Source organism: Callionymus lyra, chromosome 10 (genome assembly GCF_982586985.1).
Source record: "Callionymus lyra chromosome 10, fCalLyr1.hap1.1, whole genome shotgun sequence".
NCBI lineage: Eukaryota > Metazoa > Chordata > Actinopteri > Syngnathiformes > Callionymidae > Callionymus > Callionymus lyra.
The window spans coordinates 14,820,974-14,848,763 of record NC_141827.1 but is presented as its reverse complement, the minus strand read 5'-3'; the positions used below and the strand labels follow the sequence as shown (position 1 = coordinate 14,848,763).

Here is a 27,790-nt window from a genome sequence, read left to right as displayed (position 1 = left end):
TAAAACAAAACCTGAGGCAACTGGTAAACTTCTAAACTTGTAAGTAATGTTGCCTACATTACGGTGCAATAAGTTCCCTTGTTAAATGTCAACTAATGTGTTGATTTCAGTGAGTCTTAAATAGATCTTGGACTCTATTGTAATCATCAGTATGAGTCTGTTTGTACAAAACTCTCTTTTCATTGACATATTTACATTAGAAAATGGATGAAGAAGTGAAGCCAATTATAACGTCATAATGGACTCCGCTCTCGTAACCTCTCATTTGTCAAGATTTCTGACGGGTGAGAACTTTATAAAGTAATAACTTTAAAACATCATCATTATAAGGGACTTTCTGCATCTTGGAGAGAAATAATTCAACATTTGTAACATGACCAGGAGCCTTACAACCATATGTACAGTTTTAATCAAATGTAGTAAAAGATGCTAACCAAACATCAATGTTTCATCCTTTATTTGACCAATTTAATCCAACATTTATTTTTGCCTCATCTGTAAAAACATCTTTGTTATGAAATATGACTTCAAGATATTTCTGATTCAATGCAAAGTTTTATTGGCTTGGCCGAGCTGTACAGCAACACATCTTCCTAATTCTTCTAAACAGTATCCAGTGGTTCATGACCTTTTCGCTATTATCAAACTAACATGCTACAGTAGTAAATATTAGAAAAATAGAGCTAATAAATAAAAGACATTCATAAAAAAATAATCTCTTAAAAATATACAAAAAAAAAACATTTATACATAGAAAGGGGCAAATATGGAAGTTTCCCTTCTAGAATTATAGGCAAAAATGTCTGTTCATTTTAATGTAGCGACTCAGCTCAGTTGTCGTCTCATTATCTTCGTCAAAAATGACTCACTTAAAAACATACAAATACCTCCAAGGTGCTTGTCTGTAATGTCTAACTTGTATTGAAGAGCCAACATGAGAAACTGTTCTGAAAAGATAGTTAAATAAGTCTATATTTTAAGTTTGTTTGTAGCTGTAGTTAACAGTCTTTCAGTTCCTGCATGACGTCCATCCTCATTGAAACACATTGCAAATGACAAGATTTAACTTATAGATTTGAAAAAAAAAATTGCGAGGCTTCAATACAAAATGGCGTTACAGACTAGCAGTATTTAGGTATTTGAAGTTGGTCATTTTGGACGAAGATGAACCTGAGCTTCAGTCGCTACATTAAATTGAACAAACATTTTTCCCTCTAACTTTAAAAAGGAACGGATTACTCTGAAAATAATCCAAACCCTTGGTCGACATGAGGGCGAGTAGAAAACGAGTGAAGTTTGAATTTTGGGTGAACTATCACTTTAAGCCATGAACATTGATAGTGCTCCAGTGTTGAACCAAAATCCCTCAACTTTGACTCTCTCTAAGTGCAGTAGATAGATATGTTCAGTTGCCAAGTTGGTGACATCACATGTCTCATGTAGGAGCGCCATAAATATAAAAACCAACAAAACAACGGGACAATCCAGTCAGGTTGGTCATTCTAGTAGAAGCTGAACACACTTTTAACATCTCGTCTATTAGATTCCGAGACCGAAATGAACACAAGTCTTCAGTAGTTTGAACATTGAATAAATTATACCGCAATACATCCAGTCTGTGCTTGAAGGTCGTCTCTGCTCCGCCACGGGGTCCTCGACAATAAATAGGTTTATTTACAGGTGTACACTTCTGTCCTCTCGCTGCACGTGTTGCATTTCACGTGGCAGCACCACAGGAACTTGCAGTTGCACTGCCAGACGCGCGAGTACTGGTGCGTGTTGTATCCGCGGCCGCAGCACATCAGGTCGCAGCTGTTGGGCTGCTGAGCCGTCTTGTTGCACAGGCGCCCCTGCGTGCCGGTGCTGCCGGTCCGGGGGTCGGCCTCGCAGTAGTTGGGCGACCTCTCGGTGAAGACCATCTCCGTGTCCATGGGCTTGCGGTAGGAGTGGGGCTTCTTGATTTTCAGGAACGTGGGCCGCTTGTTGCGGCTGGCCGGCACAGGCTCCACGTGCATCGCCAGGTTGTACTTGTCCTTCAGGATGAATCCGAGCTGGCGGAACTTTGGTAGCGTCGTCCAGCAGGTCTTGGTGGTGCAGGATCCTGAGACGCCGTGGCACTTGCACTCGACGTGCATGCCCTTCTTCAGAACCTGCAACACAAGCATGTGGACTTCAGGTTTGGGGAAATGACAAGTCTTTTTTTCTGCTACATCTTAAATGTGTTCTTGGCTTTAAGTCTAGTTGATGAATGAATTAGCTTTAAGAACTTTTCATGTCACGTCTGATTTAATTTTGAATCTTGTTTTGTTCGTCCTCTCTGAGTTCCACAGAGCAACTGCAGCTTCTCATGCAATCACCACCTCTTCAGCAGTCTAAAGCCACCTCTGCTGCAGCAACAGGCGCCAGATTATAATCGTCGCTACCTGGTATGTACATTTCCGACACTCTCCTCTTGGATTACAGTTCTTTCCTGTTTTTCTGTGTTTTTGTTTTTGTCTCCTCACCCTATTTTTTGTTAATTTTGTGTGTGTTTTTTTAATCCCCGCTCTCTTGTTTTTTCTCCGCCTGTCTTGTGTTGCGCTTTGAGCTTCCTTTGGACAGTGATATGGACTTTTTTTATCGAACTATTGTAATTAAACATTTTTGGATACTTCTTTGGGTTGTTTTTATTTGCACTTGGGTCCAGCTCTGGTCTAAAGCCCCACATTTTACTTATTTTAATTTCTTTTTTTACCCAAGAAACAAGTAAAAAGACACCTAAATATAGATTTTTCAAATAACAAAACTGTTTTTGCTTAGATTTCATTGCCTTGTATATAGTATATACCAACTGGTCTTTTTTACTTAAGTTTCATTTAAAATCTTGCCGGGGAACTACAATCAGGATTTCCTCATTGTTCAAGATTTTAGACAGATGTGTTTTGTCAAAGTTGTAGGCCTGTATGTAGTCATTTATGGTTGTTTTTGTCAGTGTCTGTTTTGTTTTACCAACTTATGTCACCATATTGTCTAGCAAGAACATTGATTTGAGCACCTGCCAATACAATAAAAAAGTTTATTCCATGTGTTTCCATCCTTTTGTACCTCAAAACAATTGGTTAGAACTCTTAATGACAGGAGAGATATGGCCACTGTTACTATTTTTATGTTGGTTTATTTTGCAAATGAGAGAAATTCATAAAATAAATGAAGATGATAAATTATTTTTTAAACGGTGAACAAAACATGAATGTGCAGGAATATATAACTTCCCTCACAGCATCCATTTCCCATGTTTGGCATCCTTCTCTTCTCTTCATTTTCAACTCTCTTTGTCTGACTTCTCCGACAAGAATACTCTTGTATTTACAGAATATAAAGATTTACAACATGCAGGGTTGTCAATTATAGACATTAAATCCATGAAATTTTCCACATTGAGGAAGAAAATAAAGGAAAATCAATCAACTTCATGCACAATATATTAAGTAATATCATCTTTTTTTAAATTTAATGATACATTATTTCCAAGCACCTTCATTGGGGAACTTTAGGGAACTAGTCGTGGCAACAGACAGGCATTTGAAGAGATTTAAGAGATATGCATTTGTTGGGTCACATGGTTTTCTGCGTCCCAGTGTGCAGGGGAATCTAAACTCATGGCTGTTTAAAGTCCAAGGCACCAGAGGAAACATTAGATGTTTTTTTGTCATCATGATATGATCTTCTATCTTTAATGTTGCATTAATAACACGTGGTAGAACTTCTGTGATGTCGAGTGAGTACAGGATCTGTTTCCACAGTCAATTACAGTGTCGTTATTTATTTTATTCATAGTATTTTCCTGTTTTTCTATTCCCCAGATGCAGACAATCTGGCAGGAACACATTGTGACTAACATATTGCTGAAATAGTTCAACAGGTTGAGACAAACTTTTCTTAGCATTCCAGAGCTGCTACAGTTTGTCACCCCCTGGCTACTAATTCTACAAGTCGTCTTCATGAGCTTCACAATTCTTGACAAACAAGACTTGAACTGTGGAGATGGATCGCCGGGCAGGTCTACAAAGCTCCGGGAGCCGCCGACTCTTTGTGCTTGATAGAGGATTGAGGGTCAATTGAGATCAGCTTTTTTGTCCAAACACCTACGGAAGAATCTTTCCAGACATCGTCAGGAGTACTTTAACATTACACAAAATTAAAATTATTATTTCATTTATAGAAAAAAAAACTTGCTTAAAAAGAAGTAACTGATTAATTCTACATTACATATTCTAGTTGTGTAGTTGGATGGCACATTATGGGATAACTTTTTGGTTTCATCGATACAAAAATGACAGTTTAAAAAAAATAAAAAGATGTATTTGTACAGCTCATTGTTTGACTGCTGTTCTTTTAAACTTAAAGTGTATTAATATGATCAGACTATCAACCCCTGCTCTATGGACTACATATATATTTCTACTGGTTAGTGTTTCTGTGCTGTTTTCGTTGATATCCGAAGAGCTCCAGTGTTACCTTTGTGCTTTAATTGCTGCTTTTTTTTTATAACATTTAATTTTGTTGTGTCTGATTGAGGGTTTCTTGTGAATTTCTTACTGATTTTAGAGGGATGCACGTACTAAACTGTTTCTGATAAATACAAAGTGATTCAGTAAGAGAGCAGACTATAATCTGGGAAATAAGGTATGTTTAGATCATCATTATGTGACATCTTGGGTCGTCTTCTAGGAGAAGGGCTTCTTTGTATCACCTGATATAGAATGATTAGGAATTATGGGTGTTTTCTAGCTCGTGCATCTTGTATGTTAAGTGAGAACAACTTTATCAAAGTAATCTAAAACTGCGTAATCTGATACGAACTTTATAAATTGATCCTACCATCCAACATTCAATGAAGCAGTCAATCCGTTCTGTCTACTCCTAGTACTCCACACTTAAATGATGATAGGAGGCCAAATCTTTATAGTATTTATACACCTAAAATTAAGGTGAAATTCCGATTTATGTGTGTGTATGATTTGCTCAATAAAGTGTGACTTTTAGGATGAATAGTTTCTGGCTGGTATTCGACCTGCCTCACCCATCTTTTTAATAACTCTCTAAACACACCGCTGCGGCCTCAGACACACTGGAGTCTGCTGCTGTTATTGTCTAAAGCCCGGGATACTTGATGTTCTCCTGCCCCTAAGACCTCGCAAACACTTCCTACACTACCCTCAGTCAGGTGAGAGGCCAACATCACTGCTACTGTTTGTCTAACACAAAGCTCCATAAGCTCGCCCAAGGCACCTTCTCACTCTCGTTGAATCTTCTGAGGAGGACTTAAAGCTCGGCTAACATCATCTCCAATTAAACATAAAAGCTTTATAACAATAATTACAGAGAAGTCACGTTGGTAAATGTATATTAAGAGATTTGCACTCAGAAAAAGAGTCTCAAACATGAAGCTGTTAGAATGTAGAAAGATGAAAGTGAGTCAAGCACATACTTTGGAATGATATACACAGGAAGTGGCAACACAACCATGACATTAAGTCACTTTCAAATATTCTCATGAAGCTTTCTGTCATATATCATCTGTCGCTTACTAGCCAGAGAGTGGGAACTACACATTACAAATCCATAACTTGAACTGAATCTCTTTCTTTTTGTGTCTGTCCAATTAAGTAATATGGAGCAACAATGCTAAATGCTAACTATTCTATACTATATATATATACATATGTCTGTTGTACATATATACATATAAGCCAAGCCTGGTGCTGATACATACAAAGTGATTTAGAACGAGAGCAGACAATTATTATATTTTTCCAAAACAGTTTGAGGTAAATCTGATGTCTTATATTTGTAATTTAAAATGTTCCTTCTCTAGAACAGGGCGTCCTCACTCTATCTGACCCTCTTTGGAAAACAAGTTTGGCTACTAATGACAAATGCTGATGACTTCATTCGAAAATAATTGCAATATAAACTGTTTTTGATTTCAATGTGAGTTTGGACTGTTTCTCAGTCTTTCCAGACTGACTGAAGTCATATTTATGAAGCAAAAAAAAAAGATATATTCTAAACAAATAATCAGGTTTCTCTGATTATAATTACTTTCAATACAGACCAAAAGATTTAGTTGTTTCTTGAGTGTGCAATCATAACGGACACATCGAAACTCACATTTTAGCAGAAACGAATCATTAATGTTTTCTACTTAAACAAAGTTAAATAAAAGTATTATTTTAAATATTTTTGGTGGTAAACCATTGGGTTTCACACCTGAATTATCTCTTTCTCTAGCAAGTTATCTGAAGACATTTTACAGTTTATATAAAAGTGCAAGATGACACAATCTAAATCTAAAGATAAAGAACATAGATCAAAGTAAATTAACTAAAGACAAAGGATACAAAGATTACAAAGATACAAACTCAGAATTGTACAATCTAATAGCACGAGGAATGAATGAGTCCCTGAGTCTATTAGTGTTGCATCTGGGGAGGAGCATTCGTGCTTCTCTGTTCACTGATGACAGTGTTTAGAGGATGACTGTCATCATCCTCTTTCTCTCTTTATATATATATATACATGCATTCTGGAAACAACAGCTTTTCTGATGTAGTTAAATAATGCATAAAGTTTGTAAAAACATTATTGTGTAGGTTTTAAAAAATGTTTTTTTCGAGCCCACGATCAGCATTTTACCCTCAGGCTTTTCCTTGATTTTCTGGAACTCCTGTTGTGTTATCAGTTTTATCTTGACCTTTAAAGTATATACTTTATTGAGTATTGTTCTGATTGTTTAAGCGCTTTGTGACCCTGGTCTGGAAAAGCGCTATACAAATAAAAATGACTTACTTACTTACTTACTCTTTCATTTCTGATCAGCTTAAGCTTTTAAAATAACCCAGTGAATCTAATTTGAGTTTCCTCCTTTTTTTAAGACATAAAAAAGCTGCCAATAAATATATATTTTAAACTAGTTTGTTAGTGGACAATGAACCATGTTTTGAGCGATGACATCATCTCTAGTGACGGATCCGTCGCGTACCTTGCGGCCGACCTCGTTGTTGTGCAGGTTCATGAGCGTCCTGGCGTTCTGCTTGATCTCCCGCGAGTCTACAAACACTTTGGAGAAGTCCAGGCCGAAGAGGATGTCGGCGGAGCAGCCTCCCCACTTCCAGCCCTCCTCGTGGTTGTAGAGACCCTGCTTGTCCTTGTCGCAGCCGCAGCCGCTCAGGGTCCCCTGGGTGCAGGCGGCGGTCACGGCGTGGGCGACACCTGCGGCGATGATGGCGTAGGTGAACGCAGCCTCTTTACTGCCTGCAAACAGAAATCTTTCTTTAATATATAACAATTGGATTCATTCACAGTTTTAAAGGAGCTGTCAGGCCTCCTCACATACCGGGCATAGCTGCGCTCAGGCAAATCATAAAAGCCGAGCCAAGTTCATTAATCATGTCCTTGCTTAGGGCGGAAATAAAGGAGACAGTGGCGGACTCTGGGTTGTGTGTATGGAAAAATCTACTTTCCGTGACTATTTTAATTCCAAAACAAAAACGCACCGACGTGAAATCACATCATCAATCTGCTACATGGATGCGGCAGATATTTTGAGAGTTGCAGTGGGAGAAAAAAAAAACTTTGTATATTTAGATGTGGATTTGGCTTCTTTCCCAGCTGTGTACACACTGATGCACACTGTGGAGGTGATCGTGGCGAACATGCATCCCAGAATGGATGCTAGGCATTGGAACGATCATCGTCTCTCTTTACCCTTGATGGATCTACTGACACCTTCAAGAAACATCTTAAGACATTTTTATTTGTTCAGGCTTTTCCTTGATTTTCTGGAACTCCTGTTGTGTTGTCAGTTTTATCTTGATCTTTAAAGTATATACTTTATTGAATATTGTTTTGATTGTTTAAGCGCTTTGTGACCCCGGTCTGGAAAAGCGCTATACAAATAAAAATTACTTACTTACTTACTTTCCACTCTCTAAATTCATGGTCACACGATGCATCCATTAAAATGTAAAACTAAAGATCTAAAAATGATTAAATTAAAAACCATATATGAGCCACATTGGTACCTATTATTAAGTGGTCATCGATCTATATTTATCCAACTATGAATCGCCATGGCGACAGGGAGGATCCTCCATCCTTAAGGCAGTGCAGTCACGATCGCTGCCCCGCGCTGCCAACAACAATCTCACTTTGAAGGATTCTGTCAGTTATCAGAGTTCCAGTCTGCTGGAACAAAACAATGGACTGTGAGCAGGGCGGCCGGACGACTCGACCCGGTGGCTCCTGGCACATTCTGAGACACATGTGGGTCCAGCTTGGGATCAGGTAACAATGAGATGTTGGAATTTAGAAAGAGACAGTGAGTGCAGACGGCTTTTCTGTTTGGCAGCGGTCGCACATCCTGAAGGCATATACTCGCACAAATCAACAGGATAAATTAGAAACAGGACAACTTTTGTCAACCCCATGGGTACATGAACCAGGCTTGTGATCAGCATTCTTGATTAAAAGTTTATGTTTAAACTTTATATCTTAATGTGTTTTAAGAATATTTAATGTGTTGCTAATATACAGTATAAGTTAGGTAAAACTTTATTTTATTGATTTGATGAAATTGTTTTTTTTTCCAATTAGCCACAGCAAATACAGCAATTTTTCATAAAAAATAAATCAAAATAAAATTGAATTTAATGAAGTTACTGAATTGCTGGGCCATTCATTATTTAACATATTTCAATATATATGATATTTGTGTGATAAAGTTTATTATAATTATTTATATAAGTTTATCCTTTCAGTGTATTATTTTCTTGAAATCCTAATCGATATAACCTATAACTGAATAAGAATATGGGAATTGTTTCAGAAAAGATTATTTATTTGGACTGTTCCATGTGTATGTGCATAAGCAACTTCTGTAAAATGGCACGTTTTAAGGTAAGGTAAGGTAAGGTAGAACTTTATTGATACCTTACTTTATTTTTTTCCAAATAGCCACAGAAAATACAGCAATTTTTCATAAAAAATAAATAAAAATAAAATAAGAACATAAAGAGAAAGAACAAGATGATACAATCTAATCTAATCTAATCTAATCTAATCTACTCAAGTATTATAACAATTCCTGGAAATAAACATTAAAAAAAAACACTGACTTCTACTTCTTATATTAAATGTATCATCATCTCCGTCCCTGATGGAAGACAGAACCATGGAAGGTCACCATGTAAGGTCAGTGCCTCCAGTGGCCTGGATGTGATTAAAACACGACCTGTTTTACATTTTGGTCAAAACTCTGAATAAAAAGTATAATATCAGTTGAAATGTTCATTTGATAGTTTATTTGCCAATGCAAAAATAAGCAGTTCCTGGTAGTCATGTCTATGTGCATAAGCAACTGCTGTAAAATGGCACGTTTTACTCAAGTATTAAAAGAATACCTGAAAATAAACATTAAAAAAACACACTGACTTCTACTTCTTATATTAAATGTATCATCATATCCATCCCTTGATAGAAGACAGAACCAGGGAGGTCACCATGGAAGGTCAGTGCCTCCAGTGGCCTGGATGAGATTCAAACACAACTCTAAATAAAAGTATAATATCAGTTTAAATGTTCATTTGATAGTTTATTTACCAATGCAAAGATAAGCAGTTCCTGGTTGTTTTTCTCCATTTGAGGGGCGTGTTTGATTCCTTAACTATAATCTAGTATTACATGTAATAACATCATCCGAGAGGTTTTTTTTGAGAAAGTCTCAAGGTGTCAAGAGTGTCCATGAAGACAAGAGTCTCACTAATCTAATCTAATCTAATCTAATCTACTCAAGTATTATAACAATACCAGGAAATAAACATTTGAAAAAACACTGACTTCTACTTCTTATATTAAATGTATCATCATCTCCATCCCTGTAAGAAGACAGAACCAGGGAGGTCACCATGGAAGGTCAGCCTCCAGTGACCTGGATGAGATTCAAACCCAACTCTGAATAAAAGTATAATATCAGTTTAAATGTTCATTTGATAGTTTATTTGCCAATGCAGAGATAAGCAGTTCCTGGTTGTCCTGCTCCATTTGAGGGGCGTGTTTGATTCCTTAACTATAATCTAGTATTACATGTAATAACATCGTCATCACATCATCCTAAGGGTTTTTTGAGAAGGTCTCAAGGTGTCAAGAGTGTCCATGAAGACAAGGGTCTCACTCACCGACTCGGAGTTCTCTCCCGAACACGGTCCTCTCCCCCAGAGCCGAGCAGTTCCAGCGGCTGTGTCGGAACTGGAACTGGCACTCGTTGATCGCCATCTGGACCCCCTCCCCGATCACGATGATGGCGTCGGGCCGGCTCTGACAGATAGTCCTCTGACGAGGTGCCAAGCCCGGGATCTTGTTGCAGATGATCCCGGCCCCCAGGGCGACCACCGACGACAGACCCCTTGACGCGCACAAAGAAGCCACGTTAGATGCGCCAGAAGAGAGAGACGCGCGCGCGTCACTCCAGAACACGCGCATCAAAAGTTAAAGTTAGTTATGATAACTTCTTGTTAGTTTAAACACTCACCCGATTTTCAAGTAGAATAATCCAAGGCAGAGGAAAAGGTGGAAGATCCAGCGGCGGGTCTTCCTGCTCATGGTGCTGAAGACGGGTCTAGACCGTCCCGCGGGACCTCCAGGTGGACCAGTGGACCAAAGTTCTGGGCAGTCCTGTCATAGGGTCGCAAGCCTGGGTTCTGAGCTCAGACATCAGGACGGCGGGTTCCGGGCGTGCATGTCCCGACTGAAAAGCACGGAGAGAAATCATGCGCACTTGTGGCCAACGAGGGCGTGTTCCGAGAAAAGGTTCTGCCTCTGCAGGTATGGCTCACCTGACCCAGGATCTGCTCAGCGCGCTCCCCTGAATCCATCTTTTTTTTTTTTGGTTTCCATCTGAGCCCATCCCCTCTCAGCGCCTCCATCAGTTCCAGACACAGAACATCTCACAGTTCTGATCCAATTCAAAAAGGATTACAAGAGAAATGCATCAGACGACATAGAAGAAACCGTTCTTCAAAGCGATATGTGTGACTACAGATGTTGAATTAAAAATGACTAGAAATGATTCACTTCAGGTCAGGGAGAGAAACAGGTACAAAAAAAGGTGCCTCTATAGGTGGGTGAGGGGTGAGCACGCCATCTAGTGGCGACTTTGTGCACACGCGTCTTTACAAAGTACTTTTTTTTTTTTTTAAAAGCGGATTTCATTCATGAGGCTCGACATGTGAAGGTAAGGTAAGGTAAGGTAGAACTTTATTGATATATTGAAATTGTTTTTTTTCCAATAGCCACAGCAAATACAGCAATTTTTCATAACAAAGAAATCAAAATAAAATAAGAACAAGAACAAAGAGAAATAAAGAGAAAGAACAAGATGATACAATCAAAGTCTAAAGATAAAGAACATAGATCAAAGGAAAATAAAAAAGACAAAGGCTACAAAGACTAACATAGAACAGAACTTCCAGATACGTTTACTCCACTCCTGCCCCCGAACTCAGAATTGTACAATTAAGTAATTTTTATTTATATAGCGCTTTTCCAGACCAGGGTCACAAAGCGCTTAAACAATCAAAACAATATTCAATAAAGTATATATTTTAAAGATCAAGATAAAACTGATAACACAACAGGAGTTCCAGAAAATCAAGGAAAAGCCTGAACAAATAGAAAGGAATTAATGAGTCCTTGAGTCTATTAGTGTTGCATCATGGGAGGAGCATTCGTGCTCCATCTGCTTCTCTGCTCACTGATGACAGTGTTAAGAGGATGACTGTCATCATCCATGATGGACAGTAGTTTGTCCAGTGATCTCCTCTCAGCAACTGTCACCAGTGAGTCCAGCTTCATGCCAACCTCAGCCAGCCTTTCTGATCAATATCAATATATCAATATCAATGTGCTGATACTAGGTAGTACGTGAAGGGTATTTGTGTTGAGTCGCACCCAGCATGACATTTATTGGTGGTAAAAGAAATCCAACGTATATAGAAGTCATGTCATGTTTTGCAATCTAGAAGAAAATGTATGCAAGGTTGATGTTTTTACAATTCAGAAGATGCTCGTTTCTCCATGACAGCTGCGCCATAACATGTTGCTGATGTCCGGTCATACATGATAGGGACCAACTTACACCAGTCCGTTGAGGACAAGGACAGAAAAGTAAAAAAGTCTAATTAAATTAGATTTTTTATTTACTAAATGGATGGTTGAATTGTGGTTCAACTGATTATACATATAAGGCTGAAATAGGCCAGAAATAGGTACCTGGGGAAAAACTGTTGTGACCAGAGACATGAATTAATTTATACTTTAAAATATTAATGACAAGAAACATCATATTAATGACCACAGTATCTTTATTTCAATACAAGTGAGTCACTGATCATTTCACAATTTTCAAACAAGGCTGTGACAAGCACGACATGATCATTACATACAATTACACGTTTAAATAAAATGTAAGACTATTACACACACAGGCACAAAAAAAAGGTGATACATTCTGATGAAATTCTTGTCGAGAGGCCACTCTTCAGGGAAGGCAGTACATTGTATAGTCATCTCCAGACAGGGCAACATCTCTACCCACCAACTATACAATCTACTACCTCACTCTGCTGGAGGGCAGTGGACCAGGAGCTCGCAGACCTGAGGAGAACTGGCAACCGTCTGTGTGACCGTCACTTTGAGAAAGACAGTAAGTTGAATAGTTATCTCCCAGTGTGGGTGTGACCCTAAAACTATACAACCTACTACCTCATCCCACAGTGCCAAAACGGATCCATTGCCAGGGGCGGCGTGCTGGACTGGGCCAGAACTTCACTGAGCTGTAACAGGAGAAGAGGACAATAATCATTTTGTTGAAAAACATTCAGCAATATTTCAATAAACGTGACAAGATCCTGCCTAGGACTACCTTAGCTTCACTCCATTAGTCAATGTTCTCCCAGTTATTGCGTAGTCTTGATCAAATGATCACTTACTGACATGAGCAGGCAGGTTAACTGATGGTGCAATAAGGCTCCAAGTTTCAAGTTTACTTTGAACTACTGTCTCATGTAATTTCCCCCAAAATCCCACTAACCTGAAATAAAGACCACTCGAATACGCATATAAACCTTTATTACATGGTAAAGTATTAAAGGAACAAAGACTCATATAATTTGCAAAGGATTATTTGGTGCAACATGCAGTTTATTTTGTCTGTTCCCTTTTGCTTTATTGTGGTATTGCTAATAAATAGTATATTCCATGAAAAACAAATCAAAGGTGAAGTGAAATCGATGTACTAGTTTATTGCTTTTTAAATGAAGGATCACATGATTATCTTAAAAGAGTCTTATTGGCATTATTTAATTAAATTGCCAGTGTAATGATGATTATAGATATGTAGAAAAGCACATTTTCATTGAATCCATCCAAATATGAATACACTTTATAAATGTCTGCCATTAACCATTTTTTATCAGTAGACCTGAATCCTAATTTCTCACAATGGATTTAAAAATCATACATTTCCTTTTAACTAAAATTCCACTTATTTAAATTATATGCATCCTAAATTCTAAACCTGTGACCTACTGGTTTAATGAAAATCTAATTTGTATTTAGAACCAACTGTTAAGTACTGAATAATGCATTTAAGAATACTGAAGAATAAGAATATATAATCTTATAGACTTAAATCCGAGGCTGATATGAAGAGCACGGAGCTCGATTTATAGAAGTTATTATCTTCCTGGATTATAAAACTATTGCTTCTTTAAATATATATACACACACACACACGTTAACAACCATATGGGTGAACGGTACATTCGGTAAGCGCTGCATTCATCTTTTACTCTGAAATACTATTATGTCGGATCACTTCAATAAACTATTATAGCTCAGAAATAATCTATAAATGTAAATTCATTTATTAGTTATTGGCAAAGACAGTCCGCCTCCAGTTTAGCGCCTGAGTGCCTGTTAGCCAGGGAGCTAACGGCATGAGCCAGCATGGTTGTCCTGACAAATGTCGGTTAGAGAAACAGCAACGGACACTGGACTTTAAAAAATATATATATATCGAGTCCCCGCGACGAGTTTTAACAAACCGGTTCGAGTATTTCGAGCGATAGCGAGCAAAGTGTTTTAAAATAATGTAAAAGCTGCAAACCTACTGTGTCAAGAAGGTCTTCGTACTGCTGCTGCTTCTTCTTCTTCGTCGATTACGTGCGACGTGAGGAGTCTGCGACTACTCACTGCCACCCGACGGTTGAAGACTGTACTACAAAGACGACAGGGACCCTTCTAGATTTTTGCCTTTTAATAACTGTAAATTCACCTTTGATGTTTGATCCTTTATGACAAGTAAATGGAAAAAACAACTGTAAATTCACCTTTGATGTTTGATCCTTTATGATAAGTCAATGGAAAAAAACAACTAATATCCAATGATTCAAAATCTTAAAACAGAATGATAGGTCTATGTCAGAAAGATACAGATCTTTGTTCGTCTCAGTCAAAAATGAACATCCTGGGTCTGAAAAAATTCCCAAAAACATAGAAATTACATATACAAATGTAAGTAAATAAGGGATGAAAACAAGTTTGAAGCAAATTTGTTTTTATTTAGCAAGAAGCAGCACGTTGTAAAAAGAAATAGTGCAGACTTTGAATAATAGTCTGTGGGGTCAGAGACCCTGTGTTCACATGTCTTCATGTATTGGGGAGACATGAGGTGGTTTGACTGACTCATGTCATCAGCAAGAAAGTGGCATCACAAGTGCACATTTAGTGCAGTAACACACATATACACACACACACACACAGATGAGCTCAGTTGAGGCAGACGGTGTTTAAGATACATGTAACAGTGTAAGCAGATTGCTGCGAAGACTGCATTAGCACAGTGAGGTCCAGTTGTTGCACAGTTTTAAGAATACACGAGCATATGTCTACAACCTACGGAGGGGTTGTATTGTCATTGTCGTCATTAAAATTTGCATTTCACTCCCTTCTAAAAGGCCTTACACTCTATCTCGGAGCATGGGTCCACAAAATGACAGCTGTAGTGCTGCCATGGTTTTAAATAGGTAACATTATTTCCACAGTGTAAACCATTGCAGGTCTGTAAATAACTTTAGCTTAGGAAGCAAATATAAACTACTATTATACATTAATATCACAAATGCCTCATTTAAAACACAGAAGACAAAGCAATCTTACATTCCATAAATATTTTTAACACATAACATTAAAGTATTAAACAGTGGCACGGAAACGAAAATAAATGGCAGTGATGTTTAGAGAAAAAACAAGAAAACAGTTATTAAGGTTGACTTCTTGACAAGAGGAGGACAGGGTCCGTTACAGAAGCTGGTTGTGGAGACAGTCATGAGCAAAACACGTTAGAGTGATACTCTTGAGTCTTGCTGTTCTTCTGCAGCTTTTCGGCACAGCTTGTGAAGCGTAGGTGTCAGGATTGTTTTCAGTGTGGAGTGCAAAGAGCCGTTCTCCGAGGCAGAGTCAATCTGGAGACAATTAAGAAAACACCAAATATAAATTTTGTATTAAAACACGTTAAAATAAACATTCTGTTTCCTGAATAGAAAAATATATATCGAATACCCATCACTAAATGATGGGTATTCAGTATGGGTTGGCATAAAGCTGGACTCACTGGTGACAGTTGCTGAGAGGAGATCATTGAACAAACTACTGTCCATCATGGATGATGACAGAAATCCTCTCAACACTGTCATCAGTGAGCAGAGAAGCAGAATAAGTGCATGAATGCTACTTCCCAGGTGCAAAACAAATAGACTCAAGGACTCATTCATTCCTTGGGCTATTCAATTGTACAATTCTGAGTTCGGTGGCAGGAGTGGAGTGAAAGTATCTGGATGTTATGTTCTATGTTAGTCTTTGTATCTTTGTCTTTGTTGTTTTTCTTTGATCTATGTTCTTTATCTTTGTCTTTAGACTTAGATTGTATCATTTTGTTCTTTCTCTTTATTTCTCTTGGTTCTTGTTCTTGTTTTATTTTTATTTATTTTTTATTTTTTGTGAAAAATTGCTGTATTTGCTGTGGCTATCGGAAAAAAATAATTCTGAGGGATCAATAAAGTTCTACCTTACCTTAAATGCAAGTATGTTGTTGGCAAGAGTAGATATTGCACATTTATGCATTTATATATGGAATATAAATAAAAAATATTAATACTAATAAATGTTTAAATACTAATGAATGTAAAACAACTGTAGAGAACCTCAAAGTAAACGTTGTGTATTGAAAGCCTGCATAAGAAAAGTTAAAATTTTCTAACGTGAAATGTGACAAACAAAGTAAATATGAGGATACATGAACAGAAATAAAAACAGGATAATTGAGAAAGACTTGCCTTTGTAAACACTTTTATTGTTTGGTTCAGGAAGCTGCTCTCCAATTCTTCAGGCATTACAGGCAGGAGACGAGCTGCACAGTCAAGGATGCACAGGAGAGTGAAGCGATGACTCTGTTGAAAGAAACAAAGAAAGAGGCAGATTTGTCAATTAAAAAAAAAAACCATTCATTGTTATGATTAGTAATTCTGCATTTAGTTGAATTGAATTCAAAGAAAGGATGTTAACCTTTGCTTACTATATATAGTACGAGCTGAAATACCCGGCTTTACACCAGGGTGAGTCGGATATGTAGGTGACTTAAATATAAATGACAAGGATGATATGAAGAAAATGTGAAGAGCAAAAAAAGAGAGAAAGGGAAGTGAGAAGAAAGTTAGTTCAGGAGGATTACGGACCTCAAAATTGCTGAAAGGACCTAAAAATATGGATGTCATTCATATTTAATATGTTTCGACTATGAAATAGGAACCATTTAAACTTTTAATGGAGTCTTCAGCCTCCTATACCTTTAACAAAAGAAAATATTATGGTTTAAATTTCATCAAATTGGACAAATTAGAATTTTGGCTGAAGGCTTACAACTGCAATGTTGACAAACCAGCGATGGTGCTGTATTGATATTTCTTAATGAAAATCACTGTAAGAGAAATTATTGAAGCCAAACCTTTTCCAGCAAGTCGAGTGCATCCTGTGGGTTGACTTTCCTCTCACTTAGGGATTTGACATCCTCTCTGCTGATGATGGGCTCTCTCAGCTGCTCTATCCACGACCACATGAGAGCAGACAGAACCAAAGGGTCTCGCTCCAGGCACAACCTCTCCCACGCGCCTTCCCTGGAGTTCAGCTCCGTCTAATTCAAAAGTAAAAGCCAACATGCAAAGTTTCAAACACTTAAATCAAACTTTACTGAAGATTGTTGAACATACACACCTAATGTATATCAATATATCAAACACAGTCTTATTCCCTTATTAATATTGTCGATTAATTCATCCAAAATAGGAGAATAAACCCTTAACGATTTTGGATGGTATAGACATTTTCCTAAAGACAAACTCATGCTAAAATTAAAAGCCTAAATAAAATATTTATTGACCACTTACAAAATCACATGACAACCTTAAACACGTTTGTTACTAATTTAATTATTTTGTTTTTTAATTGACTACGTTGGGCAGTGTTCTATGGATGCTTTATATAAACATATAATTGAAATATTATTGCAATATTGTGGAAATATTTCACTCTCAGTAACAGAACTTGCGGTTTACCTGCCAAACTGACACCTTGGAGCCCAGATGGTTGTCAATCAGATCCATGGACAGAGCTCTGGCCACCAACAAACATCTCTTTTCTGAGGAGATTTCCAGCTGAAGGTTGAGGATGGGAACTTCAGCTTTGTGGTCCGTTTCTACAAGCGAAACCACATCTGTTTGTCCAACAACTGACTCTGCTTTGTTCTTGGTTGAAAGATGAGCAATCCTGGTGTTACACAGAGTCCGTCTTTGGTCACTCAGCTCCGCAGGCAAACTTAGTCGCCCTCTATTTAAGGGTCTGTCTAATAAAGGGGATCCTGGGTTGGGAAATGAGCTGCTCAAGTCCTGAGGAGAGAACCTGCCGTCTGTAAGGCTTCTGTGAGACAGAGAACGTCTCATGTGCTGACGGGGCAGATCTTCACTCCTCAGACCCCCCGAATGATTGTTACGTAATCCCAGCTCGTGAAGGACAGAGTCACTGCAACTGAGGCTTCTGGTGTTGGACAGACAATACCTGAGGAGGGCCTCTGCATTCTGCCGTCTCCATAGTGGGTCAAGTTCATTATCACTCAGGAGAGGTTGATCGTGAGGCGGACTCGTCTGCAGGGACACCCGGCTGACAGGACGAGGACAGGGCACAGGGATCCCCTTCCCTCTCATCTCCTTCCCCAGCAACTGCAGGGCCTGCTGGGAAACGGTCTTCTCCACCTCAGCGGTGAGGTCAGGGATTTCCAGCCATCCTTCCTCGATCGTCATCTGTCTATTTGCTGCGATGTCGATCAGCAACCTGCACACCAGCTGCACCACTTTAGGCACATGCTTCAGTTGACGGGCCTCGTAGCCGTGCAGCAGGTGCCGCTGTCGGATCAGGTACTGGGACAGGGTGACAGAACTGGTCTTGGGCTCTGCACACGAGAAGACGCTCCTGAGAGGAACAAGAAACTGGGCAAACTCTCGCACACACAGCAACTGGCCTCTAGTCTGGATAGAGTTGGGCCGCTTGGCTCGAACGAACAGGATGGCCTGGTCCGCACTCATCCGACACGTGAAGACGAGATAGCAAGCTAATAACACACCTGAAAGACAAAGTACATCCTGAGAAGAATGACTTGACTTTCCACAATGATCAAGGAAAACAAATGTCAGAGAGCTACAGTATATCTTCGTGTCTCTTGGTAAATGAAGAACATGGGGGTGAGACAGAAACAATTAAGTTGTATGTACCACCAAGAACTAAAGAAAAAGCAGTAAAAATAGCAAGGATCCCTCTCATCTATTCAATAGGGAGTTATATAATAGGGAACTTCTTTCCTCTGCTTTTAGTCCTGAAGATGTTTTTGTGCAAGTTTTGTTTTTGTTGTCGTCCTGCTGGTTATTTTTTTATATAAATACAATATAATAAATGAATGAATTAACTTTTTTTTCGAACTTGTTCCAAACAAAAATATTGTAAATTATTTGTACATACAAAATAACAAAACAACAATAAAACAAAAAAACAGAATAAAAAAGTAACCATGTAGTTCAAAATAATATATAAAGACTAAAGACAAATTTCCACATTCTGGACAATAAATGAAATTGCAATTTAAATGACCACTGGACCTATTCATGGCCAATAAAACAAGCACACACATACTTTCAAATCACTTTCCCTAACAAAGCATTATTACATTATCGTACCGTTTAACTACGGACACAATGGTATTGTGTATAGGCACTTTACTGTGTTCACTACCAGACAGACCGAAATGGCTAGAAGAAATGTTATATAGTGACAAGTATTACTGTGTAAATAATCAAAGATTATTTAAGATAGATTTGAGAGGGAACCAAGCCAAAAGAAAAAACAGTTTAAGAGACAAAATATTTGGGATAAAATAAGGTTTTAGGCGACAGCACAAAGAATGAATACAGTTTTACTAGAAATATTTGTAGTCTATGCAGATTTATTTTCATAAAAAGAAAATAAGACTCACCTGTTCTGCCAAGACCAGCGTGGCAGTGAACTGCCATTTTTCCTTCTTGAACTGCAAAGGCCATCACTTTCACCATGTCAAGGATTGTCGTCAGAGATGCTACGCCGTAGTCCTTCCAACCAAAATTGTAGTAATAGACTGAAATAGGCAAAGAAAAGTTGATAAAATAGTTGTTATGATGGTTTACGAAGTCATTTTCGAATTTGAAGCAATCTTGCTCCAGAAAAATATCTGTGATTTATGAAGTTATTTGTCTGTGTAGGTTCTCATTCATCCAGACTGTAGTTATGCAAGGGGTTTCCAAGTGAGGCAACTGGAAAGTTTAGAGTTTTTGGTTAGTAGTTTCACCTTAGTTCCTCTGAAGAATCCTCTTGAATGAGAGGTGAAATGTTTTCTATACATTACATATATCATTTTAGTTGCTTTGGAACCACTTGGATCAACATTACTTCCTTTGTATTAACATTATCACAAAATACTGATCTTCAAAATACAACGAGTTTATGAGTCAGTGATTTACAGCATCCACTGTCTCTTCTTACCTCAACTTGCTAGCAAAGCACAGCAAAGTGCAACACAGATTATCTGTGTTACAATGGAAACACATTCAAAGCACAAGTTCGCAAATATTGCTATTACTGTGCAAAATCTTTTTCTTTTTTTTAAAAATGTGTTTGTTTTCCCAAGTATCGCATCATTTGACACGCACTGATAAAACCTAAACCACAGCACTCCCTAGTACTGAAAAGGTTTGTTAACTGATCAAAGACAGCAGCGATCATCCGCAATGAGTCTGGTTCTGCTTGTGGTTTCTTTTATTTAAAATTTTTTTTTTTCTTACTAATTTTGCCAAATTGTTGCTCATATTGAATCAATGGTAACAGTTTATCTCTTCATGGATTAAGTGTAGTTTTAACATTAGCATGTTTTGAAATAACCTTTTTCTTAATGGCCCTTAAAATCAAGTTGGATTGAACAAATTGACCCGGTTGTGGTTTGATGATAAAGACATCATTAAGGGACTATGAATGACTTGTTCATTCTTCTGCTTTTTTTCTTCAAATATTATTGTATTTCAATAAGACAAATAAATGTCTGAAACTTTAATTGTTCAGTGTAAAAACAATTTCTATCATCTCTCTTAAATACTTACTAGCATATAGCATGGAATACAGTTGGTCTCCTGAGATTTACAGCCAGTTAAATGTGTTGTGACAAGACCAGAAGCTTAGCTCTGGTCTCAGTGGGCCAGTCCTCCAGGATAAAAAAACACGCCAATTATGCACTAAGCATAATAAGTGACCACCATCAGTTCTCGTTTACGATCCAAATAACAAAATTAAAGAAAAAGCTATTTGGCAAGAAAAGAGATTTAACACCAGCTCTGCTGTTCATCCTACGACTTCATACACCTACACAACAGTCAAAAATATGAATACACCTACAAGGTTTTTGAACACTTACCGCCAGCCTCCATGAACCTCTCGGGCAGATATGTGAAACCGCTCTCTGGCTCCAGCGGGTTGCCGCAGCTTGCATGTTCTGCTGGTCGCTGCAGGTTAATAACCGTTTTTAAACCACACCTGAAAAAACAAAACATGTTATTTCCTTTTTCCTGATCAAAACATTATAGAGATATATTTGAATTAAACTAAACTGAATGAGTTTGAAAGCTACCAAGATTGCACAATGTATTTATTTATGCACTGAAGTCATGCTTTTCTTTATCAAAATAAATGAAGAATTATATTTTGAACCAACTTAAACAAAAATAAAATGGGGGTCATACTTTACCTATGAAATTGTTGGATGATATTATACTTGTCTATTATTTCAGTTGACGGCCTTGCCATTGCTAACAAATTATCAGTGATCCTATAAGAAGAGAAAGTCAGTGATGAGAAAAAACAAACTGATGACTCAGGGCTGTAGACTACGTACCAGGACGAATAGAGTCCTTTAATGGCTTGCTCCTCATCACTCCAGCGAGACGGGTTCTCATATTTACACGCTTTCCCTCCACACGCCATGGAGCACTGCATGTGACCCGGAATGACATGCCTCAGAGTTTCTCCCATCTTGGTATACTTTGCAGTGGGGATCCTCACATTAGCTGATGGAAAAAAAAAGAGAAACTCCTCAATCCACAATTGCTTGTATTTAATTAAATATGCATGAACCTTTCTTTTAGTTACTCATGGTTTTAAAATCTTTAAAAAAAAAAACAGATGCTTCCAACCGTCTGCCACCATGAAATTCTAGTAGAAGGTTAAAGCTCCAGGTTGGAGCTCCTTCTAGGCTGCAGAGTCTTTGTTAACACTCGCCTGCTACCGTGTGTTCCAACACTAAATGTCATCCCTCCAACTAACCTGCATCTGTGTTGATACTGTGAGCAACATTGTCAGCAAAGGTTGGTCTGTCTGAATCATCCACACTTCTGCAACCAGTAGCTGGCAGTTAGAAGGTCGCCATGACAACTATTTTCAAAGTCAACAGTGGGTGGCAGGAGGGGACGATCATCCAAGGCGAGTGGCTGGTTTTGTTGCTTCAAAGGATGGGGTGGAAAATAGATCCAAACACACAGACAGCTGACTATTTATTAGTAGTGCCATTCTTAATATAACTTTATAAATGTTTTCCTTATGCTACTTAAAATAATAACACCCTTAATTATATTAATCATCTTGTGGGGAACTCTAATCTCTCTAAAAAACAAAAAAACAATAAAGAACATTAAAAAACAACAACATTATATTACACTATAGATCTAATGTTGGTATATAATTCTCCTAGTTTTACAATGTACATGTACTCATCTTTTTACTTCATGCCCCCTTACAACAATAACTTAACGTTTTCCCTGGGAAATATAATCGCCCAACCCAAGAGTTCTAGATGCATCTTTACAGACTGTTTAAATAATGGAGTGAGTAACAAAAAGAAAAACGGTATATTGTGCACAAAGACACGTTTGAAAGAGATTTGTGGAATGTATGAAGTACATTGAGGCGACTCACATCAAAAGCGGTTTCTTAAACATCACTTACTTACTTAAACAGAGTGTGATGAGGCTGCACACATCATGTATTAGCTCAGAACTTACTGACTTTGATTTGATGATTATTTTTCTCCATTAATAAAAGTACATTAATAACTTGGTTGACACTACACGGTCCAAGAAAGCAATGTTTGAGACGGTCCAGTTGATGAGATCTATCCTCTATCGTAATGTCTGTCTATTGAGTCGGATCAGCCATCTATCCGTCAATCAAAAGAGCTGATTTGGTGTTTTGAAGGTCGCTGAATTAAACGCGATGAAATAGAAACCAATCCTATTTCAGCAGCACGGTGAGGGAGCTTGCAGCGTGGCGTTGACCTTTACCCGGAGTCTTTCTACAGGTGTTAAAAGTGAAGATTATATTGACAATACTGAAGCTACAGCGGGAAAAACATTAACTTGAGTTGTGGAAGGACAGAAAAAACAACCAGAGGAACAGAAATGCAGTTTTTTGATAACAATAAGACCACGTTGGGAGGAACTATTCTTTTTTAACGTACAGTAGTATTTACTACTACAGACCTGAAACATTCATGAGCTGCAGTGTGGGCAGCAAATGAGACACCTGGATAAACCTAGACAGGTATTGCCAGCTTTATCTCATATATTCCATGTATGAGACAGAAAATTAAAGTTAAGACGAACAATTACCGCTTTAACATTTTGTGTGGTTTATTTATTCTTCCCTTGCAACTTGTAAATATAGGTCAGTAAAGTGATGATGATAATTAAGTAATTAAGAACCCGAACAACATCCTGACGAGAAGTGACACCGGCAGAAAGCGTATCCGTTTGGTCAAGACTCATCGGATTAAAAAGGTTGACCTTAAGGATGACAGGACTACTCAGCAAGTCATGAGCCCCAGGCTCAGCCAAAAAGTGAACCGATACCACTGGATCACTGAGGCGGATGGATCAGCAGGAGACATGAGTGTCAGACGAGCACCAGCTCCGCATTAACACTTTTCTTAAAGGCTTTCTTCTCACAACATACTTTTGTTATTTTAATCTTACTTAGAAATAAAATAAAAAATTGTAAAAAATAAAAACTTCACCAACAGGTTCATGTCTATTTTGCTTGTGTTTTTTGATGTTTTGTAGTTGTACACTGGGCCTGCTTTTATCTATTAAACAATCCTGGACAGTAAAACTGCAATAATTGGCCAACCAACTGTTTCCACAGAGAATAATATATGCATAAATTAATCACTTTTCTTGCCTACAGCAGTATAATTTTTACCAGAAAAAGAAATGTAAAACTACATATTATGATTAGGAAACAGACCCAGTTATAGTATGTATACGGGGAGAGGCATTAAAGATACAGTAAAGATACATTAAATATTTTTTCAAAGAAGTTCCAAATTGAAAAATCACAACTAATGATAGAAACACTAAGGAATTATCTGCATTGTTTTCATTACAATGCAGATAATTCATAAATCTTGAAGAAAAACAAAATAGTTTATTTGTCTTATGTAGACAGATCAAGTGAGAAAGCTTGTAAAATCAAATAAGAAAAAGACTAAGTAAGGACCTGGTAAGACATCAACCAAACCATCAGAGACAACAAATATGAAAGTCCTACGGTTGAAGTCTACTTGACATTGAAGATTGAATCTTCCTGCACTTACGTATATTATTAAAAAGCTGCCTAATGAAACCATCTTACTGAGAAGAAGATGAACACGTCTTAACATAGTTTAATGGAATCAACTATACAAGCAAGTACATATATTCTGTCTTGCCTCCGTTATATATTATACATTTCATACCAGACCATAAACCTTTAGCCTCCATCATGCGAGAATAATGATTCATTTCTTGCAAGTCTGGATTGGACACGATCATTCACAAGGTAGATTTGTAGTCAAACATTCAATTAATTGCATGAATTAAACGTTATTCATATTGCATAAATGAAAGTCAACTAAATGTCTTCACAAGGAATAAGCCTAGATAAGAATATAACACAATTGCTAGCAATTACAAATAATAGTGATGTTGATATCCCTTCATTTTCTTAGGTTGAATTTTAAGTAGAAATTGTCCTGGGGACTTTGAGTAGGAGGGCTGGGAGATTTAATTGATCGACCAAGTATAAATTCAAAATCCTGCTTTGTTTCCATGACCACTGCAGTAAATAAATGAAATGTTCAAATTCCGTGGCAAACATCAGTAAAGGGCCTGGTTTCAAACAAAACCGGCGACTCTAAAGTTAATCATTTTGGTGAGTAATTCATTTTTATATAAGATCTCTGATGCATTTTTTTTCCTACCTGTTTCCATGTCTGTCATCCCAATGCAAGCTCCAGGGGTGGAGATGCTCAGGTCTGTCACTGTGCCGACTGCTGCCATGGCACGAGCTGCAGGTGAGGAGGGAAACATGATCACAAATTGTTGAGGAAGAAAATCATCAACAAGCATGAGCTGCTGAGGAAGCAGGAGCGACAGCGAGAGATGGCAGGCGAGTGATTGGTCTTGGTAGGCTTAAACCCCTGGGGGGGGGGGGGGTGAAAAGGTGATGTGCTAAGTGAGTCACCATGTCAGCAGCGAAGGTGTCAATTGCAACAAGGGAGCTGGTGGGCGTGGCCTTACCGTCAACAGTAGGAGTAATGGGCAAGATCAGAGGTGCCGAGTTACAAGCTGCACTGACTCAAGTCGCTTCATGATGAGTAAACCTGTATCAATCCTTTATAAGTAAGTAAGTAATATTTATTTATATAGCGCTTTTCCAGACCAGGGTCACAAAGCGCTTTAACAATCAAAACAATACTCAAAAAAGTATATACTTACAGCATTTGTACTGAGCCAAAGCAACAGTGTTAAAAGTCTAGTGATGATTGGCTGGCCATTAGTTATAGATAGATAGCTTAAACTGATGTATTATTGAATATTGTTTTGATTGTTCAAGCGCTTTGTGACCCTGGTCTGATAAAGCGCTATATAAATACAAATTACTAACTTACTTATTTCAATGTGGGTAAGTTAGGAGCAAGGTGCATGATAAACTGTAGAGGAATACAAAGATGTATCAATTACTTGTGACGATTACTTTTTCCTGTAATGTTGAGGTCTTGAGGTCCAACATTGTGTTACCGACTCTAAAGGATTAAGAGTCTAATTTTAACACAAAAAGCAATTCCTTGTGTAAATAAGAATTGCAATGATATACAGTACAGGCAAAAGAAGCACCTTCTGGGCTCAAAGTTTTTGCGATTTATTTGGACTGACTGAGCTGAATTTCTTAAAGTAATGAAGGCCACTCACTTTTCTTTACTTAGCTGATTGGTTCTTTCCATAAATGAATTACCATATTGTCCAATAGGGCTGTTTTTGACTTGAACTCTGCACATTACAACTAATGCTACCAACCCCATTGATAAGAAAATAAATGCACTAAATAACCCTAAAAAGACACACCTATAAAGAAAAACAACATTTTAAAAGTCTGAATAGCAGTCATCAGAGAGAAAGTTGGCTACTTCAAAGTAACTACAATATCAGACACAATTTTGGTTATATCACACTTTTTTGTTAACTACATAATTCCACTTGTGTTCATTCATAGTTTTGATGGATTAATTGATAATGTATTATGTGAATAATCATGAAAACAAAGAGAAAGCATTGAATTAGAAGGGGTGGCCCTTTGGCCTGTACTCAATGTCATTTTTTTTAATAATACATGCTATTTTTTAATCTTGGGAAATTTTTTTTAAATGATTATTTTCAATATTCATTGTTATTCCAGGTAACATGTTTATAAACATGTTACCTGGAACAAACATGTCTGACAACAAATAAGAAAACAAAAATGAATGGTAATGTGTGTTCAGCAAATGACATCATTTAACCATTTGCACCTTAAAAAAATGAGGAAAAGTAAAGCTGCAAGTATCTTTTTTTTTAAACAATACATCATTGCTGCTCTTTTAACTCAGCATCATTCAGTCGAATGTAAAGCATCATTTGGATGCTTGAAATCGTGAGATAAGACACAAATATTTGCCAAGCACCTGAATCAATTTGAAACACCTTTTAAATTAGAATAAACACAAACATGAAATAATCGATGTTGACGGTTCATGCTGGTGCTGATGCTGCACTGCCTTTAGCATGTTAGCATGTTAGCTTGTCAGAATCTCACTCACTGTCATCTTGTCGGTTGAGTCCCGGGTTGAGGCCCAGGTCCAACATCGTCGATACATCTGTCCTAAGCATTGGCGGTTCTGTTTGGCACGATTATATTTGGCATTTACCTGTAGCCACGTCATTTGGTCGGCTAAGTGAAGCTAGCTTCCCAGCTAGCTTAGCGACCTGACATGTTGTCCTATGGCGTGTGACGTCACGCGTCACGTGATAGAACATCTCGCATGTACAGCCTTTACCGTGAAAGTAATTTTATTATTATTATAATATTATTATACCGTTCAGGTATATTTTTCTTTAGACACTAATATATTTATAAGTTGTTTTAAAATGTCATTTACATCAACGTTCACCAGATGTCAGTAATAACCCAAGTTCATAAAAGTGTATTAATGTGCATTAAAAAGAACACACTTACCAAATGTATTTACAACTCACACTACTATAGTTGTTTTTCCCAGCTCTGAGATGGCTTCTGTAAACAGGAACTTAAATAGAATTAAATTGAATCAGTTTTTCCTATTTTCTTCGAATATTTATGGTTATATATACCTTAGTAAAGTTTATTTTAACGTTTTTCCATATTTTCTAATGGAATCTAGTGGGCTATTCCATTTCAGCACCTTTACTTCTATGACATTAAATGGCGTTTTTTATGTGTGCCCACTTCATTTTCATCACCCCTGTAGATAAAAACTTTTCCTTTATAGCACTTTATATATTTCCAGTCCTCGCTAGAAATGTTATGAGGAGCACATGGTCATGACTGGTTGATGGTGGTGATGAGATGTTCCTTGTGTGTGATCTCCACAAGGCAGATTTCTATATTTTCTAATAATTTACACTTGCAGGCAAGATAGCATAGACATCAATTACATTATCATTATAATCTTTATCTGGGTATACAG

General features: G+C 37.6%; 2 protein-coding genes and 1 long non-coding RNA gene across 3 annotated transcripts; all 3 read right to left on the bottom strand.

The window, feature by feature from the left end:
• Window positions 1-559: 559 nt before the first annotated feature.
• On the bottom strand, window positions 560-10,772 carry wnt7aa (wingless-type MMTV integration site family, member 7Aa). Its single transcript, XM_087801165.1, has 4 exons — window positions 10,571-10,772; window positions 10,218-10,444; window positions 7,025-7,296; window positions 560-2,150 (listed from the first exon to the last, which is right to left on the bottom strand). The coding sequence occupies exons 1-4, from the start codon at window positions 10,639-10,641 to the stop codon at window positions 1,671-1,673; spliced, it is 1,050 nt and encodes a 349-aa protein (XP_087657291.1). The 5' UTR covers window positions 10,642-10,772; the 3' UTR covers window positions 560-1,670.
• Window positions 10,773-12,383: 1,611 nt separating this feature from the next.
• LOC148070491 (uncharacterized) lies at window positions 12,384-14,285 on the bottom strand. Its single transcript, XR_015712923.1, has 3 exons — window positions 14,211-14,285; window positions 12,802-12,872; window positions 12,384-12,728 (listed from the first exon to the last, which is right to left on the bottom strand). It is a non-coding gene; the product is annotated as an uncharacterized LOC148070491 (long non-coding RNA).
• Window positions 14,286-14,670: 385 nt separating this feature from the next.
• ptpdc1a (protein tyrosine phosphatase domain containing 1a) lies at window positions 14,671-27,044 on the bottom strand. The gene is made up of 10 exons (XM_087801164.1): window positions 26,885-27,044; window positions 25,010-25,096; window positions 21,614-21,785; window positions 21,467-21,547; window positions 21,137-21,255; window positions 19,673-19,810; window positions 17,709-18,769; window positions 17,102-17,287; window positions 16,434-16,547; window positions 14,671-15,563 (listed from the first exon to the last, which is right to left on the bottom strand). Exons 1-10 carry the CDS (start codon window positions 26,952-26,954, stop codon window positions 15,441-15,443), a joined length of 2,151 nt encoding a protein of 716 aa, XP_087657290.1. The 5' UTR covers window positions 26,955-27,044; the 3' UTR covers window positions 14,671-15,440.
• Window positions 27,045-27,790: the final 746 nt, after the last annotated feature.

What these genes read in the sequence shown, in the direction of transcription:
- ptpdc1a (XM_087801164.1), bottom strand. Translation starts at nt 26,954, where the DNA reads ATGCTTAGGACAGATGTATCGACGATGTTGGACCTGGGCCTCAACCCG. An exon ending in GATGACAGACATGGAAACAG is followed by an intron (nt 21,786 to 25,009) that starts GTAGGAAAAAAA and finishes TTTTTCCATCAG; the next exon opens with CTAATGTGAGGATCCCCACT. An exon ending in CAATAAAAGTGTTTACAAAG is followed by an intron (nt 15,564 to 16,433) that starts GCAAGTCTTTCT and finishes AATTGTCTCCAG; the next exon opens with ATTGACTCTGCCTCGGAGAA.
- wnt7aa (XM_087801165.1), bottom strand. Translation starts at nt 10,641, where the DNA reads ATGAGCAGGAAGACCCGCCGCTGGATCTTCCACCTTTTCCTCTGCCTT. An exon ending in TTATTCTACTTGAAAATCGG is followed by an intron (nt 10,445 to 10,570) that starts GTGAGTGTTTAA and finishes GTGCGCGTCAAG; the next exon opens with GGGTCTGTCGTCGGTGGTCG. An exon ending in CGGGAGAGAACTCCGAGTCG is followed by an intron (nt 7,297 to 10,217) that starts GTGAGTGAGACC and finishes TTCTGTTTGCAG; the next exon opens with GCAGTAAAGAGGCTGCGTTC.